At 47.6% G+C, this 24,118-nt stretch overlaps 1 protein-coding gene across 1 annotated transcript; it reads right to left on the reverse strand.

The window, feature by feature from the left end:
- Positions 1 to 283: 283 nt before the first annotated feature.
- Positions 284 to 9,060, reverse strand: TM4SF5 (transmembrane 4 L six family member 5). The gene is made up of 5 exons (XM_084863327.1): positions 8,680 to 9,060; positions 1,435 to 1,515; positions 908 to 1,044; positions 508 to 691; positions 284 to 422 (listed from the first exon to the last, which is right to left on the reverse strand). The coding sequence occupies exons 1-5, from the start codon at positions 8,854 to 8,856 to the stop codon at positions 408 to 410; spliced, it is 594 nt and encodes a 197-aa protein (XP_084719453.1). The 5' UTR covers positions 8,857 to 9,060; the 3' UTR covers positions 284 to 407.
- Positions 9,061 to 24,118: the final 15,058 nt, after the last annotated feature.

Consider the following 24,118-nt stretch of genomic DNA (forward strand, 5'->3'; position numbering starts at 1 on the left):
GAAACAGCGATCAGACTCTCAAACCTCAGAGGGAAAGTAGCGGAGGGTGGGAATAAGGGGGAGAGATCAACCAAAGGACTTGTGTGCCTGTATATGGGCCTAGCCAGTGGCCATGGACAACAGGGGGGTGGGGGCATATGTGGGGAGGGGTTTGGGATGGGAATGGGGGGATGAGGACAATTATATGATACCATAATCAATTAAAAAAAAAAAAAAAGAAAGAAAAGAAAAAGAAAATAAGCTGAGTGCATGGGCCCCAGACAGGAGAGCCACAAGCTTTGGTCGGACAGCTCTTCACACAGGGCACAATCTGAGAGGCGCAAGAGAGCTCAAAGCGTTTATTTCCAGGCGGGGTGGGTGGGTCGGGTGGGCGTCCGGCGGCGGCGAGCAGCGTGGTCAGTGGAGCCTCATTGCGGGGTGCCCTGCGGGGAAGAGGACGTGAGAACGCAGCCCAGCCGGGGAGCAAGGAGGTTCCCTCTAAACTTGCTCCGGAGCACGCGGACCCACCTTCTTCCTGCAGTCGCCGCAGAGGACCCCGATGGCCGCGTTCACCACCTGCACCCCGCACAGCACGACCTCCAGGCACGAGGCGGCCACCATCAGCGAGAAGAGCGTCACGTGCCAGAGGATCGCGTGCGGCGGCTCCTGGCACATCGCGTCCCAATCGGTGCTGTTGAGCAGGTAGGAGCCTCTGTGGGTCGGACAAGGACACGTGAGAGACGGAGGTCCCCGCGGAGAGCCCGCTCCCGGCTCCCCGGTTCCCCGGCTCCCCGTCCTCAGCACGTGCCCAGGGGGCTTTGCAAAGGCCTGGTTAGACCCCCCCCCCCTCCCCCCAGGAGGAAGCGCTCTTCACAGCAGAGAGGCGCAGGATGGGGTAGTGAGGGCGCAACAACCGGCCAAGCCTTACGCGGTGTCTTTGAAATGGTATCCCCAAACGTCGTCCTTGAAACATTTGGGTCCCTTTCGGAGCCCGGCTCCGGATACTGAGAGGCAATAGATGGCTCCAAGCAACCCTAACGCCGAGCAGAAGACCGAGCGCAGCATCTGGACGTGGAGCGAGTGGAAGGAGAGATGAGTTTGCCCTGCCTAGCTCCTCCCCGCTTCCCCCATACATTTTCCTTCAAGCCCCAAGGCTAGGAGTTAGGTTAACCCTAAGAGCCATCAGCTGCAGAGGTTCATGGGGGTTGTAGTCCCCTCCGGTCAGGCTCATTGAGGTCTAAGATTTGGCCGGGGGGGGGGGGGGGGGGGTGGGTGGGTGGGAGGTGGAGTGGGGTGCGCATGGGGGTAACGGGGTTTGGGTAGGGCGGGGAAGAGGTGGACCCTGGGACTGCAGAGCAGGTGGTGCAGCTAGGAAGAGGGGGCGTGGCTTTAGGTTGGCTCTTCCTAGACCTGTTCAGAGACCCGTCCTGGGTCCGCTCTGAATCTGGATCTTACCCTGCAGCGATTCCCACAGCAGCCTGCACCGCAACAGCCCTTGCCCCCTGCCCGGACGGCTGCGATTCCCGGACACAGTACCTATGGAACAAAGGGCGTGTGATAGCCGGTCCCCTCCAGGTCCTCAAGGCTTAGAGGCATCAGTGCTTTCCTCCTCCTGGAACCTGCCTGCGACGTCCTCAGTCAGCCCTTTGGACTGCAGGAAGGCCTTATCTGTACTTCTCCTGGGGCACTCTCAGGTTCCACCTTCATTTATCATAACTTATGTGTCCAGATTGAGAATAGCGCCTGATAATATATTCCCAATACATCTTGACACATGTTCGGTGCCCAATTGAATGGGAGCCAGGAGGCCTGGGTTTACTGCTAACCCCAATGCACTGCACACTCCACGAATTGATTCATCTCTCAGGTCCCTGTTTTGTCCTCTGTAAAATGGGTCTGCAATACCTACCTCACAGGCTGATCTCATGATTTTTAAAAATATATATATTTTATTGATTTTTTTTACAGGGAGGAAGAAAGAGGGATAGAGAGTTAGAAACATCGATGAGAGAGAAACATTGATCAGCTGCCTCTTGCACAGCCCCTACTGGGAATGTGCCCGCAGCCAAGGTACGTGCCCTTGACCGGAATCGAACCTGGGACTTTTCAGTCCGCAGGCCGACGCTCTATCCACTGAGCCAAACCGGTTTTGGCTGATCTCATGATTTTTTAAATGAAATAATAAGTTGACTGGATGCCAAGAGTAGCTCAGAGTAAATGCTCAATGCTACAAGTTCCCTCAACAGCAGGAAGGAATGGTGGTGCTGGAGCGTCTAAGATCATGATGGTGGAGGGTGGAGGAGAACGTTAGTGGAGGCTCTTATGGGAAGTATAAGAATCCTCAAGATACAGCCCTGGTCCTCTTTGTCTTTCTTTCTCCCGGTGGCCTTCCTCATGGAGCCATCTCCTCCAGGGCATCAGCTTCTTCCTCTGCCAATCATCACCTCCTAAATCATGCCTCCAGATTCAAGTCTAACTGCCTAAGGATATATGGTCACTTGAATGACTTGGTTTTAGCTCAAATTCAGCCAGCCTCATACTGCCCTCACAATTTATTCCCCACATTCATCTCCTATCAACTTTCTTTTCTTTCTTTCTTTCTTTTTTTTTAAAATATATTTTATTGGCCAAAACCGGTTTGGCTCAATGGATAGAGCGTCGGCTTGGTGACTGAAAGGTCCCGGGTTCGATTCCGGTCAAGGGCATGTGCCTTGGTTGCGGGCATATCCCCAGTGGGGGGGGGGGTGCAAGAGGCAGCTGATTGATGACTCTCTCTCATCGATGTTTCTAATTCTCTATTTCTCTCCCTTCCTCTCTGTGAAAAATCAATAAAATATATTAAAATACATATATTTTATTGATTTTTCACAGAGAGGAAGAGAGAGGGATAGAGAGTTAGAAACATCGATGAGAGAGAATCATCGATCAGCTGCCTCTTGCACCTCCCCCCCCCCACTAGGGGTGTGCCCGCAACCAAGGTACATGCCCTTGACCTGAATCGAACCCAGGAACTTTCAGTCCGCAGGCCGATGCTCTATCCACTGAGCCAAACCGGGGTCGGCTCAACTTTCTTTTTTTAAAAAAATATAATTTTATCGATTTTAGAGAGGACAGGAGGAAAGAGAGATAGAAACATGAATGATGAGAGAGAATCGTTGATCTGCTGCCTCCTGCACACTTCACACTGGGGATGGAGCCTGCAATCTGGGCATGTGCCCTGACCGGGAATTAAAACCATGACCTCCATAGGTCAACACTCAACCACTGAGTTATGCTGGCTGGGCTCCCATTGACTTTCTTGTCTCCATCACTGGAGCTATCCTCCAGATTACCCAGGTTGGAAACCTTGAATCTTTTTTTTTCTTAAGGCCACCAAAATTTTTGGTTGCCTCCACCCAAAGAAAATTAGGAAGGAGAGATTAAAAAACTTGAATCCTTTACATCCAGCCTGACTTCAAGTCCTCTTGATTTTTTCTTCAACAGCTTTTGAATCTGTCAGTTCTTTCTTTTTCTTCAACGAAAATCCCTAATCATCTCCCATGAAGATGATACTTTCAGCCTGCCTACTAGATTCCTTATCTCTTTTAAAAAAATATATTTTATTGATTTTTTTACAGAGAGGCAGGGAGAGGGATAGAATTAGAAACATGGATCAGCTGCCTCTTGCACACTCCCTATTGGGGATGTGACCGAAACCAAGGTACATGCCCTTGACTTGGGACCCTTCAGTCTGCAGGTTGACGCTTTCTCCACTGAGCCAAACCAGTCAGGGTAAGATTCCCTATCTCTTGCTCCAAGCCACGCCCTACCCCATCCTACATGCTATCATTAAGCTAAAGTTTTTTTCTTTAAATTATTTTTTAAAGTTTTATTAGTCTTGTATGATCACATCCTCAAAGAGAAAGAAGCTCATCAAAACTCAACGCAGAAAAGGTATTCCAGGCTCCTTGATTTGGCTCCAGCCTTATCTTTGTGCACCATGCCAGGTTCTTTGCCTGTCTCTCATCTCTGGAATCCCACAGCTGTCTTGATCTCTGCCTCCCTGTGAACCTTGTCTGGCCTACATCACACACAAAGCAGCATTTTCTTCTTCCCCAGGGGAGGGGCTGAGAGTTATAGTTCTGTTATGAGACCTACTGCTACCTCACAGAAACACCTGCAGAGTTGAATCAACTTCCCCAGACACTCTCCCCTCTATGTTTATGGTAGGTCAAGGGCCACTTTTTTTTTTTTTTTTTTTTTTTTTTTTTTAATCTTCACCTGATATTTAGAGAGTGGAAAGGAAAGAAGGAGAGGGAGAGAGACATCAACGTGAGAGAGATGCATCAATTGGTTGCTTCCCACATACACCCTGACCAGAGCCAGGGATCGAACTGCAACCCAAGTACGTGCCCTTGACTGGGAATAGAGACCTTGACTCTTTGGTGCATGGGCCGAAGCTCTAACCACTGAGACACACTGGCCAGGACGCTAGGGCCAGTTTTGGCCCTCTGGCTTAGCCTCTCTGGTTAGGTCACTTACTGGGAAGCTCCTGGATCCAGACATCTAGAATTGCCTTTGGGTTTACCAGTTTTTTGGGTTTTTTTTATAAATATATTTTATTAATTTTTTACAGAGAGGAAGGGAGAGAGATAGAGAGTTACAAACATCAATGAGAGAGAGACATCGATCAGTTGCCTCCTGCACACCTCCTACTGAGGAGGTGCCCGCAACCAAGGTACATACCCTTGACCGGAATCGAACCTGGGACCTTTCAGTCCGCAGGCCAATGCTCTATCCACTGAGCCAAACCAGTTTCGGCTGGGTTTACCAGTTTTGAATGACCTATTTATTTGATATTCTTACTTTTTCAGTCAAAGTGTTTATTTATTTATTTATTATTTTTTAAAAAAATATATTTTATTGATTTTGTACAGAGAGGAAGGGAGAGAGATAGAAAGCTAGAAACATCAATGAGAGAGAGTCATCGATCAGCTGCCTCCTGCACACCCCCCACTAGGGATATGCCCGCAACCAAGGTACATGCCCCTGATCGGAATCGAACCCGGGTCCCTTCAGTCCCCAAGCCGACGCTCTATCCATTGAGCCAAACCGGTCTCGGCAAAGTGTTTATTTTTATTATCTGAGTTTCTCTGTCTCATTCTCTACACATCTTAATGAGAAGAGATGAGTAATTGTAAACACAGGAGGAAATGCTGAGTGTATTGCTCTAATCTGCTTACTTTTCTCCATCTCCATGGCCACTGGCCTAGTTCAAGCCACTATCATCTCTCCTGAGCAACTGCAGTGACCTTCAGCCCTCCATCTGGACTTCCTGCTTCCACTATTGACTCCCACTCTCCATTCTCCACATAGCTGCAAGGGGGATTTTCTTTAAAAGAATAGTTTATTTATAAATTTAAAAAGTATCGTTTACTGACTTTTTTTTTTTTTTTTTTTTTTTTAGAAAGTGGAGTGTGCAGAAGGGAAAAGGGGAGAAACATTGATTTGAAAGTGCGACATCCATTGGCTGCCTCCTGCGTGCCCCCTAGCGGAGATTGAGCCCAAAACCAAAGCACATGCCCTTGATGGGGAAATTGAACCGTCAGCCTCCTGGTGCACTGGACGACACCCAATCAACTGAGCTATATCAGCCAGGCTAGAGGCATCTTCTTAAGCCCAATAGGGTATGGAGCAACTAAAACGCTAATACTTTGCTAATGGAAATGGACTTAGTATAAGAGCTTCAGAAAACTCTTTGGTAATATCTAGTTGCACTGAATACTAGTACAGTTTTGCTGAAATCGGTTTGGCTCAGTGGATAGAGCTTCGGCTTGCGGACTGAAAGGTCCCACGTTTGATTCTGGTCAAGGGCATGTACCTTGGTTGCAGGCACATCCCCAGTAGGGGGTGTGCAGGAGGCAGCTGATCAATGATTCTCTCTCATTGATGTTTCTAGCTCTCTATCCCTCTCTCTTCCTCTCTATAAAAAAATCAGTAATATATATATTTAAAGTTCAAAAATAACCCTAGCCGGTTTGACTCAGTGGATAAAGCAGACTGAAGGGTCCCAGGTTTCTATTTCGGTCAAGGGCGTGTACCTTGGTTTCGGGCACATCCTCAGTAGGAGGTGTGCAGGAGGCAGCTGATTGGTGTTTCTCTCTCATTGATGTTTCTAACTCTCTATCCCTCTCCTTTCCTCTCTGTAAAAAATCAATAAAATATATATATTTTTTAAAAGTTCAAAAATAAAAAGTAACATGTCCTTCAGTCATTTTCTGTTGTACTTGGAGTAAAATTCAGATTTCTCCTGTGGGTTCCAGGAGTATATATGTTTGCTGTGGTCTCTGCCTACCCAAGATCTCATCTCATTTAACCTCAGCTGCTCTGGCCACCTATCCGGTCCTCAGGTATGGGAGCCTGTTCCTGCCTGGGGCTTTGTACTGTCAGTCACTCTGTCTGCCAGGCTGATTCTTTCTTGTGGGGAGGGTGTGTGTCTTCGTTCAGACATCACCTCCTTGAGGCCTTCCTTGAAAACACTATAATTGCCCCTTGATCTTACTCTACGAATTCTCTATTGACAGCACCCTGCTTTGTTTTCTTGATAATACCTACTCCCATCTGAAATCATCTTGCTCTTATTTACTTTTTTTTTTTTAATTATGTCTTCCCATTTTATTTATTTTTATTTTTTAAAATATATTTTATTGATTTTTCACAGAGAGGAAGAGAGAGGGATAGAGAGTTAGAAACGCTGATGGACGTTGATGGGAGAGAATCATTGACCAGCTGCCTCTTGCACACCCCCCACTGGGGATGTGCCCGCAACCAAGGTACATGCCCTTGCCGGGAATCGAACCTGGGACCCTTCAGTCTGCAGGCCGACGCTCTATCTACTGAGCCAAACCGGTCCCCGCTATTTACTTTTTTTTCAAGGGCCCCTTAAGTGCACGGCTCTGGTCTAGGCACCTGGCACACGGCAGCCAGGGTAGTGTAATGTACCTGAGGTGATGAGGCTTACATTCTTGCTTCTGTGATACCGTGTGTCTCCCCAGTGGGAATGCCAGCTTCAGGGAGAGCAGGGACCTGGCCTGTGTCCTCATGGCGTAGCACGGACTAGGTGAATAGACTTGAAAAAGCCTTCTCAAGAGTGGCTCCGGGCATGGAGGCGGGAGGAAGACAGCGGGAATGAGCACGCTGAGAGAGCATCCTCAGGGATCTCCCCTGACACAGGCTGGTTAGATTGTGGGGAAGTTGGGGTGGATTAAGCTGGAGAAGAGCATGATGCGTTGGCAATCTGAGGTGACATCTCAGGGAGCGCTGAGGTCAGCGGGATAGAGTCCAAGAGCCATGAATCCATGTGGGATGGGGAGTAGGAGCAAAGACCCCAGGGGGTAAGAGGAGGTGGGTGGATAAAGGAGAAGAGGTGGACCTAGGAAAGAGATAAAGGGGAGACCTCTCCCAGAGGATTTTATCAGTCAGCTATCCTGAAAAGTGTGGAACTGTGCTGGGTAGGTCTTTTGTCTTCATCCCACGAAGAGATTAAACTAGCTTGATCTTCCAAAGTTCCTCTAAATGGGGAGGGAGTTACAGGGTGGGAGGTAGGAAGTCCAGGGAATCTGTGTCTCCCAGTTTCCCACTTTTCCTGACAGATTCTAGTCTCTGGGAAGATGTGGGGGCACCTTCTTCATCACCCTGACCTAGGTTTGAGTTTATCCTTAGCTCTGTGCACACAGGAGGCATTTAGAAATGTGGGGTGAGGCCCTCACTGGTTTGGCTCAGTGGATAGAGCGTAGGCCTAGGGACTCAAGGGTACCAGGTTCGATTCCGGTCAAGGGCATGTACCTTGGTTGCGGGTACATCCCCAGTAGGGGGTGTGCAGGAGGCAGCTGATCGATGTTCCTTTTTTTTTTTTTTTATAATATATTTTATTTATTTTTTACAGAGAGAAAGGGAGAGAGATAGAGAGCCAGAAACATCGATGAGAGAGAAACACCGACCAGCTGCCTCCTGCACACCCCCTACCGGGGATATGCCCGCAACCAATGTACATGCCCTTGACTGGAATCGAACCCGGGACCCTTCAGTCCGCAGACCGACGCTCCACCACTGAGCCAAACTGGCTTTGGCTGATCGATGTTTCTAACTCTCTATCCCTTTCCCTTCCTCTCTGAAAAAAAAAAAAATTCCCGTTTAAAAAAAAGAAGAAATGGGGGTGAGAGTGAAGAGACAAGGAGACTAGGGAGGATGAGACCAAGATGAGAAATAGAATGACTAACCCATGACACTGCTTCCTGGCTCCAGACTTTATCAAAGCACCCCATCCCTACCCACCCCACCCCCACCCATTATTATCTTGCCCTGATAAACTCCCACACAACCAGCTGCTCCCTCGGCCTCCACCTTTGTGGCCTCCAGCATCTGCCCCGCGGTGGGATGAGGAGGGGCAGGTAGGACGTACTCCCTCTTCCCAGAAGGGGAGCTGCTTAGAGCCGTGAGGCTCCTTTCCTTCTGGTTCCCCTCAGCCTTCCATCCAGCTCAGGACCCGGGGGCTCCTCCAGCACTCAGTGTTTGGGACCTGATTCGGAGGGCTCCAGGTCTCACCGTGCCACTGCCATCCCTCCCAGGCAGCTGCCTGTTTCCCTCTCCCCCTCTCCCTCCCCCTCCTGTTCAGAACCCCTTAGAGGGACACCCAGCCCCCTGCCTCGATAGCCTTCTCACCAGCAGGCCCCCGCCGAAGATGCCGGACATTAACCAGACTTCCAAGCTGAGGTTCTTGGTGTTGGTCCAAGTGGTCTTCCCATTAGGCACCAGCAGGAGGACGTTGGCCACGATGCAGACAAGGGAGAGGGTGATGAGGGAGAGCCCCACGAAGCGGGCACACTGTCCCGTGCACATGGTGCCGTGGCTGGACGGCGGTGAGTGTGAGTGAAAGTGAGCCTGCAGGCCAGAGGGGAGGAAAACAAGCCTGGAGCAGGGAGCAAAGGTCAGGAAAGAGGTGTGGCAGAAACTAGGCAGGCAAGATCGATGATAAGGGAGAGAAGTGGGGAGACAGGAGCAAAGAGAAGGCGGAGGTGGGGGTGGGGGGTGGGGTGAACTGCTGTCCGTGAGGTGAAGGGGAGGAAGTGGTGGAGACGTGGGGGAGCTTGACACACAGAGGAAGTTGCCTGGGGTCAGTGTTTTCTTCCTCTTTTTCCTGCAGGCACCTCTCCTCAGCCCCTCTGTTGGCTGCTTCCCTGCCTTCTGATGTAGTCAAGCCCCTTAACTCACCTAAACCTTAGTTGCCTTATCTGTGTAGTGGCACTTGGCTAGCAGACTGGCTGTAAGGATTAAATGAGACCATGTAAGCAGTACCTAGTACCTTGTAAACTAGGATACACCCAGCAGCTGTATGGTGGCCTCATCATTCCCATCAGTCCTGCAGGGAGGTTTCCTTCTGGAAAGAAACTAAGAAGAGAGTGGTGGACATTCGTTGCTCTTTCATTTCTTCTCCATATTTGTTTACCAAATCCTCTTTCTGTTGGGCTCTCAGTGGAAGGCTGAGTGGTTAGACCATTCCATCCCCGGCCTCAGTGTTTGACTCAGCGATGGCCATGCGATCCACGCCAGTCCCCTGAGAATTATTTCCTGTTTTTGTTGTTGTTGGCTATCTGAGGTCCAAGAAGTTCTGTTTTTGTTGGGGAGCTGAAATTGCTGGTGACCCATTGGATATTAGAAATGAACTCAATGCAGAGGAAAGAACATTCAAAGGATGGAAAGACTAAGTCTGTTGATTCTATCTTCGAACATGCAGATACAGCTAGGCCGGAAGCCCCATCATCCCTTGGAAAGTTTTGAGTAGCAGTTTGAATTGTATTTCTGCCGACTACTACAAAGAGTCTTTAAATATATATTCATAATTTTTTAATTTAATAAATCTTTATTGTTCAGATTATTACAATTGTTCCTCTTTCCCCCCCCCCCCATTGCTCCTCTCCACCTAGTTCCCACCCCACCCTCTGCCCTTACCACCCCCATTGTCCTCATCCATAGGAGTATTTCGGTACTACCCCGAGAATTGTCAGTCAACTCACTTTCTATGCCCCTGATTCTATTATATTCATCAGTTTATTCTGTTCATCAGATTTTTAATTCACTTGATTTTTAGATTCACTTGTTGATAGATATGTATTTGTTGTTCATAATTTTTATCTTTACCTTTTTCTTCTTCTTCCTCTTCTTAAAGAATACCTTTTAGCATTTCATATAATACTGGTTTGGTGGTGATGAACTCCTTTAGCTTTTTCATATCTGAGAAGCTCTTTATCTGCCTTTCAATTCTCAATGATAACTTTGTTGGGTAGAGTGATCTTTTTTTTTTTTTTTTTTTAATCAATCTTTATTGTTCATATTATTACAAAGGTTCCTCATTTCTTCCCCCCTCTACCAGGTTCCCACCCCACCCTCCGCCCCCTCCCCATCCCCCATTGTCCTCATCCATAGGTGCACAGTTTATGTTCAGTCTCTTCCTCCCTCCCTTTCCCCGATAGTAAATCCCTTTTCAGATAGTAAATCAGTTACTTAGCATTTTCTCATATCAATAATACCTCCACATGCCCAATGATACACTTCACACAAAAGACATTTCCAAATAGGTCAACCAGCCTCATCCAGGCCCCACCCAAGGCACTCACAGATCAACACCCCAGCGCTATACTAACTCAACACATCCAGATCTAAGCCTTCATCACTTGATTCAGCAGACCCTCAAGTTCCCGCAAGTTTCCAGCCATGTCTGAGAGGCAGCCTTGGGGCGGGGGCAGGCGAGGAGCGAGCTGTTCCGGGCCTGGTTGCTCCTGGCCTGGCCTCAGTTGCTCAGGTTTGTTTCACAACCAGCTGCTCCGGGTCTGGCCACTGCCGCTCCCGACCTAGTTGCTCTGGATTTGGCAGCTGCTGCTCCGGGTCTGGCCGCACCGGACCCGGCTGCTCTGGGCCTGGCCGCTCCCAGCCTGGCAGCTGCTGCTCCAGGCCTGGCCGCTCCCAGCCTGGCAGCCGCTACTCCAGGCCTGGCCGCACCAGACCCGGCTGCTCTGGGCCTGGCCGCTCCCAGCCTGGCAGCCGCTGCTCCGGGCCTGGCCGCACCAGACCCGGCTGCTCCGGGCCTGGCCGCTCCCAGCCTGGCAGCCGCTGCTCCGGGCCTGGCCGCACCAGACCCGGCTGCCCCGGGCCCGGCCGCTCCGAGCCTAGCCGCTCCGAGCCTGGATGCTCCGGGCTTGGCTACTGCTATTCTGGGCCTGGCTGCTCCTGACCCGGCTGCTCTGGGCCCAGCTTCTCCGGGCCCGGCCACTCCGTGTCTGGGTGTTCCTGGACTGGCCACCCTGGGCTTGGCTGCCTCCGCCTCACGCCTGGCTGCCACTGCCCCAGGTCTGGCTGCTCCAGTGCTGGCTGTTGATGCTCTGGTTCTGGCTGCTGCTGCTCTGGGGCCTGGCCGTTGCTGCTCCAGGCCCGGCTGCCACTGCCTTGTGCCTGGCCACTCTAGGCCTGGCCGCCGCTGTTCCAACATTCTGTCCTTTTTTTTTTTTAAAATATATTTTATTGATTTTGTACAGAGGAAGGGAGAGAGACAGAGAGTTAGAAACATCGATGAGAGAGAGTCATTGATCAGCTGCCTCTTGCACACCCCCTACTGGGGATGTGCCCGCAACCAAGGTACATGCCCTTGACCGGAATCGAACCCGGGACTTTTCAGTTCCCAAGCCGACGCTCTATCCATTGAGCCAAACCGGTTTCGGCTTTTTTTTTTTTTTTTTTTTTTAAACGCATTTATGTTGCAATGTTGGCTGGTGAGTTGAGTTCTGACTCAGTCTTTGATTTTTCAAGATCTTCTTTGTATTCTTTCTTAAGTAATTTTACTATCTTTTGCTCTCACTTGATTTCTTCACATTGAGAACTTCTTTGGTTTCTTCCTCCTTGTCCTGGGAGCTCAGCAGGTTGGCCTGTGGCACCCCTTTGTTCTCCGCGGGCTACTGCGCTGCTTCAGCCTGTTGCCGGGGTCGGCGCCGCCCAGGAAGCAGCCACCGGCCTCGGCTCCGTTGCCCGCGCTCAGCAGTCGAAGGCTCAGGGGCACCCCTTCCCCCCCCCCCGGGGGCCCCATTGCCCGGCTCCTTGCTGGTGCTTGGCTGGCCGGTGTCCGGCAGGGGCTCCTGCTCCTCGTCGCGATCCTCCAGTCTGGAGCTTTTTTTCTTCTTCCCGCTAGGGGAATCTAGCATCAGAGTCAACAGACTGTCCTCTGTGCGCAATGTGCGCAACTCTGGGGGCTCTGCTTTTCGCCGCTCCCCCAGGACTCCACCTCACAGCCCCGTCTCCCTCTGCTTGAACCTGGGTCCCCAGGGATTGGCCTAGAACTGGAGTTCAGAGCAGTTGGGAGTGGGGCTCAGCACCGCCGGAGATTTTGTTTCTTCCTGCCAGGGCAATACAGCATCAGAGTCAACATTCTGTCCTCTGCGCGCATTGTGCGCATCTGCGCGCAGTGCGCACGACTCTGGGGGCTCCGCTTTTCGCTGCTCCCCTGGGATTCTGTCTCACAGCCCCGTCTCCCCCTGCCTGAGCCTAGGTCCCCAGGGTCTGGCCTAGGACTGGGGTTCAGAGCAGTTGAAACTGGGGCCTAACACGGCCGGGGCTCCTGTTTTCTTCCCTCCAGGGCAATCCCGCATCAGAGTTAACATTCTTCCCTTGCAAGCAATGTGCGGACTCCGGGGGCTCGGCCTTTTGCCGCTCTCCCAGGATTCCACCTCACAACCCTGTCTCCCTCTGCTTGAGATTGGCCCAGAACTGGAGTTCGGGGTGGTCGGGAGTGGGGCTCAGCACCGCCAGAGGCTTTGTTTCTTCCCACTAGGGTAATCCAGCATCAGAGTCAACATTCAGTCCTCTGCACACAATGTGCGGGCGACTCCGAGGGCCCTGCTTTTTGCTGCTCCCCTGGGATTCCGCCTCACAGCCCCGTCTCCCCCTGCCCGAGCCTGGGTCCCCAGGGTCTGGCCCATAACTGGAGCTCAGCGCTGCTGGTTTGGGGGTTCAGCCCAAGCCGGGGGTTTTATTTCCTTCCTGCTAGGGAACGCCGGGCAGGTCCCCAGCCCTCTCCTCCTCTCCGGCTGCTACCTCTCCGTGCGCGCTTGCGTGCGAGCGCGCAGCATGTCTCCGTACCTTAGGCTTTTTTCAGCTCCTCTGATTTTCCTTCTGGTTTTCTCTTTCCTTCTTGTTGTAGAATTTTCAGTCAGTCGACTACCTGTAGCTCTGGGCAATGTCTACTCTACATTTTAGTTGTATTCCATTGAAATTGTTGTGTGCTGCTGCGGTTAGGTGTCTACCCGAGCAGCCATCTTGGATCCTCCCCTGGGTAGAGTAATCTTGATTGTAGGTTCTTGCTGTTCATCACTTTGAATATTTCTTGCCACTCCCTTCTGGCCTGCATAATTTCTGTTGAGAAATCAGCTGACAGTCGTATGGGTGCTCCCTTGTAGGTAACTGTTTTTCTCTTGCTGCTTTTAATATTCTCTCTTTGTCTTTTGCTCTTGGGATTTTAATTATGATGTGTCTTGGTGTGGTCCTCTTTGGATTCCTTTTATTTGGGGTTCTGTGCCCTTCCTGGACTTGTAAGTCTATTTCTTTCATCAGGTGGGGGAAGTTTTCAGTCATTATTTCTTCAAATAGGTTTTCAGTATCTTGCGCTCTCTCTTTTTCTGGCACCCCCATTATTTTGATGTTGGTATGCTTAAAGTTGTCCCAGAGGCTTCTTACACTATCTTCAAATTTTTGGATTCTTTTTCTTTTTGCTTTTCCAGTTGAGTGGTTTTTGCTTCTTTGTATTTCAAACCTTTGACTTGATTCTTGCATTCCTCTAGTTTGCTGTTGGGTCTTTGTATAATATTTTTTTTATTTTAGTCAGTGTATGTTTAATTTCTAGTTGGTCCTTTTTCATATCCTTGAGGGTCTTGCTAAATTTATCAGCCTTTTCTAGAAAATTCTTGAAAAACCTTATAACCATGGTTTTGAGCTCTATATCCAGTCATTTGCTTTCCTCCATTTCTTTTGTTTGTGATCAGTTTCTTTGTCTCCACATTTTGGCTGCTTCCCTGAGTTGATAGAGTGGCTTTGTGTGCTAGGTGTCCTATAGAGCCCAGTGGCTCAGCCTCACCAGTTACCTGAGGTGGACACTCTTGGTGCATCCCTTTGTGGGCTATGTGCACAGTCTTGTGGTAGTTAAGCCTTGATTGTTGTTGGTATCAACTGGGAGAAACTGACCTCCAGGCCAATTGGTTGTGAGGATCAGCTGTGTGTACACTGGGAGAACTTCTGTTCTGGAGACACCCTTATGAGGCAAGACTTGCAAAAGTCTCTGTGCTCAGCTTGGATGGGGGGCAGAGTCTCAGGGTGGAGCAGACAGCATTGGTTCTTCATCAGCCCTGCCCTAATAGGCCCCTGTGTCTCAGTGTCCCATGGTAATTGCTGCAAGAACCTCTGAGAGAAAGCCACCCTCGAGTTCTGCCCTCTGCCAAACAGTCCAGTTTCTCCCTGTATGAGTCTGGGTCCCCAGAGTCTCACCCAGAACTGGAGTTCAGAGAAGTCCAGATATTTTGTCTCCCTCCCACTTGAGAAAGCCAGCCATGTACTCAGTTGCCTGTCCTCTTTGCGCAAATGCCTTGGTACCTCTGCCTTCTGTAGTTCCTCTGAGTCTCAGTGTGCTTTTCTCTTTCCTGACAGTCCAATTTCACCCCGTATGAGTCTGGGTCCTTAGAGTTTCGCCCAGAACTGGAGTTCAGTGCAATTGGGAGTTTTTGTCTCCCTCCCACTTGAGAAAGTCAACCGTGCACTCAATTGCCAGTTCTTTCCGCGCATGTGCCTCCTGCAGCTCCTCTGAGTCTCAGTGTGATTTTCTCTTTCCTTCTAGTTGTAGAATTTCCACTCAGCCAGCCTTCCTATGGTTCTGAATGATGTCCGTTTTTGTCTTTTAGTTGTAGTTTTGAAATTGTTGTGTGAGGCAGCAATTTAGGTGTTTACCTATGCTGTCATCTTGGTTGCTCCCTATATAAATAATTTTTATTGATTTCAGAGAGGTAGGGAGAGATAGAAACATCAATGATGAGAGAGAATCATTTATTGGCTATCTTCTACACTCCCCCTACTTGAGGTTGAGCCTGCAACCCAGGTATATACCCTTAACCGGAATCGAACCTGGGACCCCTTAGTCTGCAAGCTGATGCTCTCTCTATCCACTGAGCCAAACTGGTCAGGGCTATACAGAGCCCATGCTGTGGGCAAGGCCTTTCTCTGGAGACTTCGGGCATTCAAAACTGCATGCATGAGACTCAGATATGGGCCTTGGGAGCAAAAAAAGGAGAGTGAAGGCCCAAGTAAAATGTGGTAGTGCCATGAAAGAGACCAGGGCAGCAGGAAGTGCTGTAAGACTTCAGAAGGCATGCGATGAGAATGTCACACAGAAAGTGGTATCCTGGCAGTAGCCTCTACTGTCAGTTATCCTGGCCATCCACCCAAACAACTACAGAGACATGAAAAATGGAGAAAACTTATGATTTATGAATCAGAGGATACCTGAAAAAAAGAAAGGTCTTTGAAGCTCTCCCCACTATCTGCCTCCGATTCATAGATAGCTATTGTAATAACTGATATTTTGTTTGGCTTTTGTTGTATTGTTTAATGTTTAAAATTTATCTCTGTTGTTTTTGGATGTCTCTTTTCATTAACTTTCTGTGTCGTGTCTTATGAGTTGTTATTTTATTTATTTATTTATTTATTTATTTACTAGAGGCCAGGTGCACAAAATTCATGCATGTAGCCTGGGGGGGGGGGTGTCCCTCAGCCCAGCCTGTACCCTCCCCTTAGAGGGCTGTCCGACTGCATCTCACAATCCAAGACTGATGGTTCCCAACTGCTCACCTGCCTGCCTTCCTGGTTGCTGGCAGAGGAGGGAAGCTCCTAACTGCTTCTGCCTGCCAGCCTGATCACCCCTAACCACTCCCATGCCAGCTTGATTGATGTCTAACTTTTCTCCTGCCAGCTTATTTACCCCCATCTTCCCTCCTCTGCCAGCCTGGTCAGCCCTAACTGCCCTTCCCTGCAGGGTTGATCGCCTTCAACTGCCCTCCCTTGCAGACCTGGTGCCTCCCAACTGCCCTCCCCGGCTGGCCATCTTGTGGTTGGCTATCTTGTGTCCATATGGGGGCAGCCATCTTTGACACATGGGGGCAGCTATTGTGTGTTGGAGTGATGGTCAGTCTGCATATTACTCTTTTATTAGATAGGATAGAGGCCTGGTGCATGGGTGGGGGCCAGCTCTTTTGCCCTGAAGGGTGTCCCAGAACAGGGTGGGGGTTCCCTTGGGGTATGGGGCAACTTGAGTGAGGGGCCTGTGGTGGTTTGCAGGCCAGCCACACCCCCTGGTGACCCAAGTGGAGGCCCTGGTATCTGGAACTTATTTATCTTCTATAATTAAAACTTTGTAGCCTGGAGTGGAGCCAAGCCTCCTGCCTGCTCCATGGCCGGCAGCTATTTCTGTTTGGATTTGTTTACCTTCTATAATTGAAACTTTGTAGCCTTGAGTGTAGGCTTAGACCAGCAAGGGCAGGCCGAAAGCTTGGCTTCCTATGTTGCCTGGGAAACCCAAGCCTTCCTCCTGCTCTCTGTGGCTAAAGCCATCTTGGTTGGGTTTATTTGCATACTCACTCTGATTGGCTGGTGGGTGTGGCTGGTGGGCATGGCTTGTGGGTATAGCAGGGTGATGTTTAATTTGCATATTACTCTTTTATTAGGTATAATTCATTTATTTATTTGTTATTCTCTTGTTTTTTTTTGTGGTTTTTTTTTTTTTTTTTTTGTATTTTGACTTGTGTGCATGCATATACACATAACCAATGGATACAAAACTCTGGGGAGTGAGGGCATGTATGGGAGTGGGGTTGGGGGAGGGCAATGGTAAGATATGTACACATATAATACCTTAATAAAAAAAATGAATGAAAAAAAAACAGAAGGCATATTTTATCTTATTTTATTTAAAAAAATATATTTTATTGATTTTTTTTTATAGAGAGGGAGAGGGATACAGAGTTAGAAACATTGAAGAGAGAGAGTCATCGATCGGCTGCCTCTTGCACACTGGGTATGTGCCCACAATCAAGGTACATGTTCTTGACCGGAATCGAACCCGGGACCTTTCAGTTCGCAGGCCGATGCTCTATCCTCTGAGCCAAACCGGTTTTGGCTAGAAGGCATATTTTAAATCCGAGTAGTGGTTACCTGTGAGTGTTGCAAAAGCATCCTTTAACTGGTTACCCTGCCCCTCTCTGAGAAGACCCAGACTGTCATTATCCCTGCAACCTCCTTTGAGGGGGTCTATACAGATGGTTTTCCATGCTTATTAGCTTTATTGCCCATGGCTATATAACCAGGTGATCCTGTGGTAAAAATGGAACTCTTTGCTCCAGTTCCTCAATTCTCCATGCTTTTTGCTATGACTGTGTTGCCCCCCTTACTAGAGATAGCCTGTACCTCCCGCCCTACGGGCCCAGTGGAATGTGGGCAGAAGTGACGATATCCCAGTTCTGAGCCGAGGCCTTGTGCCCTGTCACTGCTATGGGAATAACATGGCCAAGTTAACCCACTGGTAAAAGGAAGGTATAAGACACAAGGAAAAGGCCCAGATCAGGTCCCAGCCTGTATCAGCTGACCTCCAACCAACCCAGGCATGTATGAGTGAAATAAATGCTCATATTTGTACTAAGACTTTGTGTTTTGTTTTGTTTTGTTTTTAAATATATTTTATTGATTTTTCTTACAGAGAGGAAGGGAGAGGGATAGAGAGCTAGAAACGTCGATGAGAGGGAAACATCGACCAGCTGCCTCTTGCATACCCCCTACCAGGGATGTGTCTGCAACCAATGTACACGCCCTTGACCGAAATCAAACCTGGGATCTTTCAGTCCGCAGACCGACGCTCTCCGCTAAGCCAAACCAGTTTCGGCCTGAGCCAAACCGGTTTCCGCTGCTTTTTTTGTGGTTTTATTTATTTTTATTTTTGTTCCACAGCAAGAGCTGACTGACACAGACCCCACTGTCTAGGCCACAGCTGATTAAGTAGCTGACCCATAGCCAGAGACCTATGAGGTAGCTTAAGGCAAGAGCTCAGCCCAGCAGAGGTACCTCCCTTAATGATGATTGATCAACAAATGGGATCTCTATTCTTGGGAAACTTGAATGCGAGACAACTTGAGAGAGTCATCAGCGGGAGGGGTGGCCCCAAATTAAAATAAATATGAAAGCAGGGAGTGAGCAAAAGCCACGAGGAAAGGAAAACCATAAATAAACAGAAGCCATAAGGAAGAGAACGGTGATTTAAAGGTATTATACATCTCAGCAGAACTGAAAGGCTACCTGGAAAGGAACACGAACTAGTCTGGCCTGAGATTTCTCTGCAATGGCAGAAGACAAAAGAGCAACATACATAGTAACGACAGCAAAAGAAGGGGAAAAAAAGCAATAACAAAACCCAAAAACTATCATTCAATTAGTGTATTTATATTTTAGTTGCATTTTGTGTGTGAAGGGCAACAGAATTGCATTTCTGAAAATGCTTGGGTTTGAAAATATCACTGTTTTCTCTTCCTCCCCCTCTTCCACTTTCTCCTCCTTCTTCTCCTTTTGAAAGTATTTTAACTTATGCCAAAACTGGTTTGGCTCAGTGGATAGAGCGTCGGCCTGTGGACTGAAAGGTCCCTGGTTCGATTCCGGTCAAGGGCATATACATTGGTTGTGGGCACATCTCCGGTAGAGGGTGTGCAGGAGGCAGCTGATCAATGTTCCTCTCTCATCAATGTTTGTAACTCTCTATTCCTCTCCCTTCTTCTCTGTAAAAAATCAATAAAAAAATATTTTTAAAAAGTATTTTAACTTACAAAAAAAAAAAAAAAGTAAAATAGAAAACTCCAAAACGTGAAAGTCTTGGCATGACTGTAAATAAGTTTCATAAATCTAGTTATGAAATTGAATGTGCCATGCCCAGGGGCCATTTTGAAGAACTACATCAGGAAAAACCAAGTTTACCAGAACAAAAAGGATATTTCTTGGTTTAGGTCACCAAAACATCCAAAGGGAGAACTAACTTTCAGGTATGATTCATGAGAGAAATAACTGATAAGTTGGACTTCGTTAAAATTAAAAGCCTCTGCTCTGAGGGGACCTTTTCCCGCTCCCCAAGTGGGAGTCTGTGCTTGTTCTTCAATAAATTTCTACCTTTGCTAATAAAGAAATAAGTAAATAAATAAGTGAAAAACTTCTGCTCTGAGAAAGAGACCGTCAAGAGAATGAGAAGGTAAATCACAGAAGGGGAGAACGGTATTTGCAAAAGACACACCTGATAAAGAATTGTTATCTAACACATGCAAACAGCGCTGCAGGCGGAATAGGAACCTCCTGCTTCGGGGAGATCACGTTTCTCCAGCTTCACCTCAATGGACCGGGAGACCGGTCTATGCCCTGAAGCAGATTGATCCGATGGGACAACAGACCTGCTTGGCCCATACTGCTGCTTCTCCCCAGATGACACAAACTCTCTACACTGAATCACCATCAAGAAATGTTTCAAGCCGAAACCGGTTTGGTTCAGTGGATAGAGCGTTGGTCTGTGGACTGAAAAGTCCCGGATTTGATTCCGGTCAAGGGCATGTACCTGGGTTGTGGGCACATCCTCAGTGGGGGGTGTGCAGGAGGCAGCTGATAGATGATTCTCTCTCATTGATGTTTCTAACTCTCTATCCTTCTCCTTTTCTCTCTGTAAAAAAATCAATAAAATATATTTAAAAAAGAAGAAGAAATGTTTCAAGGTCGATGACCCAGCAACCTCACCCTATATTCTGAGGGTTCCTTAAATGTCATGGCTCTCCTGCCGCTTGCCACCCCTCTGAGACTTTCCGAAACCATGCTGTCCACTCTGTGGGTCTTGAAGCCTTCTTACCCCCTTGCTCTTTGGAATCGGCGTCGTCATGACCTTTGACCGTGCTCTTGCGAAGCAATCATGGCAGCACCCCTCTTAAAGGGAACAAGTTGGAGTCTTCTTTTCCTATTTTGAGTCACTGCCAGGTTATTAAAATGATTTGAAGGGCTGAAACCGGTTTGGCTCAATGGATAGAGCGTCGGCTTGCAGACTGAAAGGTCCCGGGTTCGATTCCGGTCAAGGGCATGTACCTTGGTTGCGGGTATATCCCCAGTAGGGGGTGTGCAAGAGGCAGCTGATCGATGAATCTCTCTCATCGATGTTTCTAACTCTCTATCCCTCTCTCTTCCTCTCTCTAAAAAAATCAATAAAATATATTTTAAAAAATGATTTGAAGGGGGGAAAAACAAACATACAAAGAACTCTTAAAACTCAACAACAATAATAATAAAAAAAATAGCCTGATTAAAACATTGGGCAAAAGACCTGAATATACACCTCACCAAAGAAGATTTAAAGATGCTGGGGGTTGGGGGCAGCCAGGGAGAGGTCAACGGGGGGAAAAAAGAGATGTATGTAATACATGAAACAATAAAGAATTTAAATTAAAAAAAAAGGAGATATAAAGATGACAAATAAGCATCTCGAAAGATGCTCGCAATCATGTCATTAGAGAAATGCAGATTTCCCTGCACACCTAGTAGAAAGGCCAAAATCCAAACCACGGACCTCGTTGAGCGCTGCATCACCGGCGCCCTTGATGGCACAGAGGACAGTATGGTGTGAAAATACACAGTCACTGATAACAGTCAGAAAGTGATTCAGAAGAGTCAGACCCTAAGAAACTTTTGGCATATTTTAACCAATTTATTTTACTTACACTTTTCTTTTCATGTATGTATCAGGATAATTTTTTAAAGGTTCTAAAAGAGCTTAATTAACAAAAAATGAAAAATTTGAGTGTTAAGCCCTAGCTGGTTTGGCTCAGTGGTTAGAGCGTCAGCCTGCAGACTGAAAGGTCCCAGGTTCGATTCTAATCAAAGGCATGTACCGTGGTTGCGGGCACATCCCCACTAGGGGGTGTGCAAGAGGCAGCTGATGTTTCTCTCTCATCGATGCTTCTCACTCTATCTCTCTCTTCCTCTCTGTAAAAAAATATATTAAAAAAAAAAAATTGCAGTCAAGACTGCTTAATTTCTGCCCTGGCCAGTGTGACTCAGTTGGTTGGGCGTTGTCCCATGCACTGAATGGTTGCCGGTTTGATTTCTGGTCAAGGGGCACATGCTGGAGTTTTGGGCTAGATCCCTGGTAGGGGTCATGCAGGAGGCAGCTCATGATGTTTTGCTCTCACATCGATGTTTTTCTCTTTCTCTCCCTTTCTCTCTAAAAAACACAATACAATTTTTTCTTAAAAAAAAAAAAAAAAAAGACTGCTTAACTCCTTATTAATGTAGTGTATACTCACTTCAGGGGTGCTAGCAAGGAGGACTCCTGAGCAGAGGAAAGGCACTAGTCCCTGTGAAATGTTATCTAAGCGGTATCAGTCACCATATCCTCAGTAGGGACACCAAAAGGCAAGAAAGAACTGCCAGCAGATGGCAGCCCAGCACGGAACACAGGATGCTCTGTCTTCTATTGGTTCCTCTTGGGAGGGTCATTAGAGACACTGTGGGAAGATGAGAGGGGGCTTGCCACATGGTCCCCTTTCCTTGGGGTTATTTGGGTAATGTATTAGTTTGCTAGGGCTGCTGTGACAAAATACCACAGACGAGGTGACTTTAACAACAGAAATTGATTCTCAGAGTTCTGGGGGCCAGAAGTTGGAGGTCAGTCAGGATGTCAGTGGGTTGGTTAATTTAGCTTGTAGATAGCATTCTCCTTCCTGTATCCTCATGTGATCTTCCCTCTGACATGTCAGTGTCCAAATTTCCTCTTTTTATAAGGATATCAGTCATTTTGGATGAGGGCCCATTGTAATGACCTCACTTTAACTTATTGAAAGAACCTACCTCTAAATAGTCATATTGGGGGTTAGGACCTCAAATTATGAATTTTGGGAGCCACATGAACCGATAATGAGCAAAATTTTCTTACAACCATACGGCCAGATTAGAACTATCGATATAGTATATAAAAGCCTAAGCGACCAGCCAACTGTCCTACCACCTGACATCAGGAATCGAACCTGGGCATAAATAACACCAGATGATTATTATTTTTTTAAAAGGTCCTTTTTTAAAAAAAAAATAAATATTTTTTTTTATTGATTTCAGAGAAGAAGGGAGAGAGAGAGAGATAGAAACATCAATGATGAGAGAGAGAGGAAGAGTCATTGATTGGCTGCCTCCTGCACACCCCTCACTGACCGGGAATTGAACTCTGACCTCCTGGTTCATAGGTCAATGCTCAATCACTGAGCCATGCCAGCCCAGCAACACCAGATTATTAAGTATCTTGTTGCTAGAGAATTATCATATATTGCCTTATATAATTTTCACATCAGCCCAGCATAGTGCCCCTGTTGTAAAGTAGGCACTCAGTAAATATCTGCTGCATGAGTGTATGAGGCCCAGAGAGATTAAGTAACTTGCCTAAGATCACCCAGCTGAAACTAGTCAAGCTGGGACTTGGACTCTTAATTTTTGTGGTTGTAAATGCTGTGCTGTGTGATCAACATGATTGATGAAATATGAAGAGGGGGAGAGCTAAAGATTTAAGCCAGCTTTAGACAAAACCAGTTTCCCAAGATTTTTTTTTGGGTATCTGCTTGTTGCATCTCTCTTTTGTCCCACTCTCCTTTTCTCTCTTTCATGCAGCAGAGATTTATTGAGTTATACTGGGCATTGTTCAACATCCTGTTGAGTCAGTTGGGGACGGAGCCAATAAACAAACAAATAAATATATATCTTTAGGTAGTGAACAGTGTTATGAGGAAAAACTCAACAAGTTAAGGAGATAGACTAACAGGTAGTGGGACTTTTTTGTTAGGGAGGTTAGGGAAGGCTTCTCTGAGGCAGTGACATTCAGGAAAGAAGGACTTTGGTAGAAGTCTATGAGGAAATGAACTGGGCCTGCTGTAGGCACACAAAGAATTGGTGAGTGGGAGCTTGGTGAGTGACAGAAGAGCTGGAGAAGTGATATAGGGCTCTAAGCCGTGTTGGTCATGTTCATAATACCGGTAGTAATGAACAATCAGATTTAAACTGAGTGAGGGAGAATGTGAAGTGCTATCATAGATGTCATGGGAAGTCACTGGTGAGTCTGGAACAGTGGCCGACATGATCTGCTTTAGGTTCTACTGTTACCCTTTGTTATGAGGAGAATGGATTGTGGACTGGTAAGACTGGGAGTTGGGCGATCATTAAGGAGGTTCTTATATCAGCCCAGGTGAGGGCGAGAGGTAGCCTGGACCCATGTGGTAATGGTAGAGATGGTGGAAAGTGATAAGATTTGGGCAATGGTAGAGATGGCGAAAAGTGACAAACAGTTTGAAGATATAGCTGTTGGGACCTGCTGAGGGTTTGCATGCATGGATGAACCCTAAGATTTGGACCCAACGATGGGATGATTGGTGCCATTAATAAACACGAGGAAGTTGGGAAAGACAAGTGTGTGGGGCAGTGGTAGGGAAGTGAGTGTAGTCAGAGAACAGAGGATAGAGGAAGAAAAACTTGTAAGAGGAGGCGGCACCAGCAAAAGGATCCCCTGGCATGGTGGGAGGAAAACCAGGAGAGTGAGATGTCCTGGAGGCCAAGATAGAGTTTCAAGGAGGCAGTGACAACTCCATTAAACGCTGCCAAGAGGGTGAGTACTGTCCATGGATTTGGCATTACCTCAACAAGGGTGCTTTCGTTGGAGTGGTGGGGATAGGAATGGGGAAGAAAAGATGTCTAGACATTTGAGGAACACATTCAACATGAAAGACGCACAAACAAATAGAAAAAAGGGAATTTGCAGGGACTGGACATCATAAGAAGCACTGGTGGGAAAATGAGTCAGTTCTTTTCTAGTTGCTTCCCTTTTCTTTTCTCTATAAAATAAAAATTAAGATCACAGCTTAGACTAGTAGCTCAGTTGGTTAGAGCATTGTCCTGATATGCCAAGGTTGTGGGTTTGATCTCTGATCAGGGCACACTGAAAAAGTATCAACCAATAAATGCATAAATAAGTGGAACA

Source organism: Pipistrellus hanaki (assembly GCF_964339955.1).
Source record: "Pipistrellus hanaki genome assembly, chromosome: 16".
In the NCBI taxonomy this organism is placed as follows: Eukaryota; Metazoa; Chordata; class Mammalia; order Chiroptera; family Vespertilionidae; genus Pipistrellus; species Pipistrellus hanaki.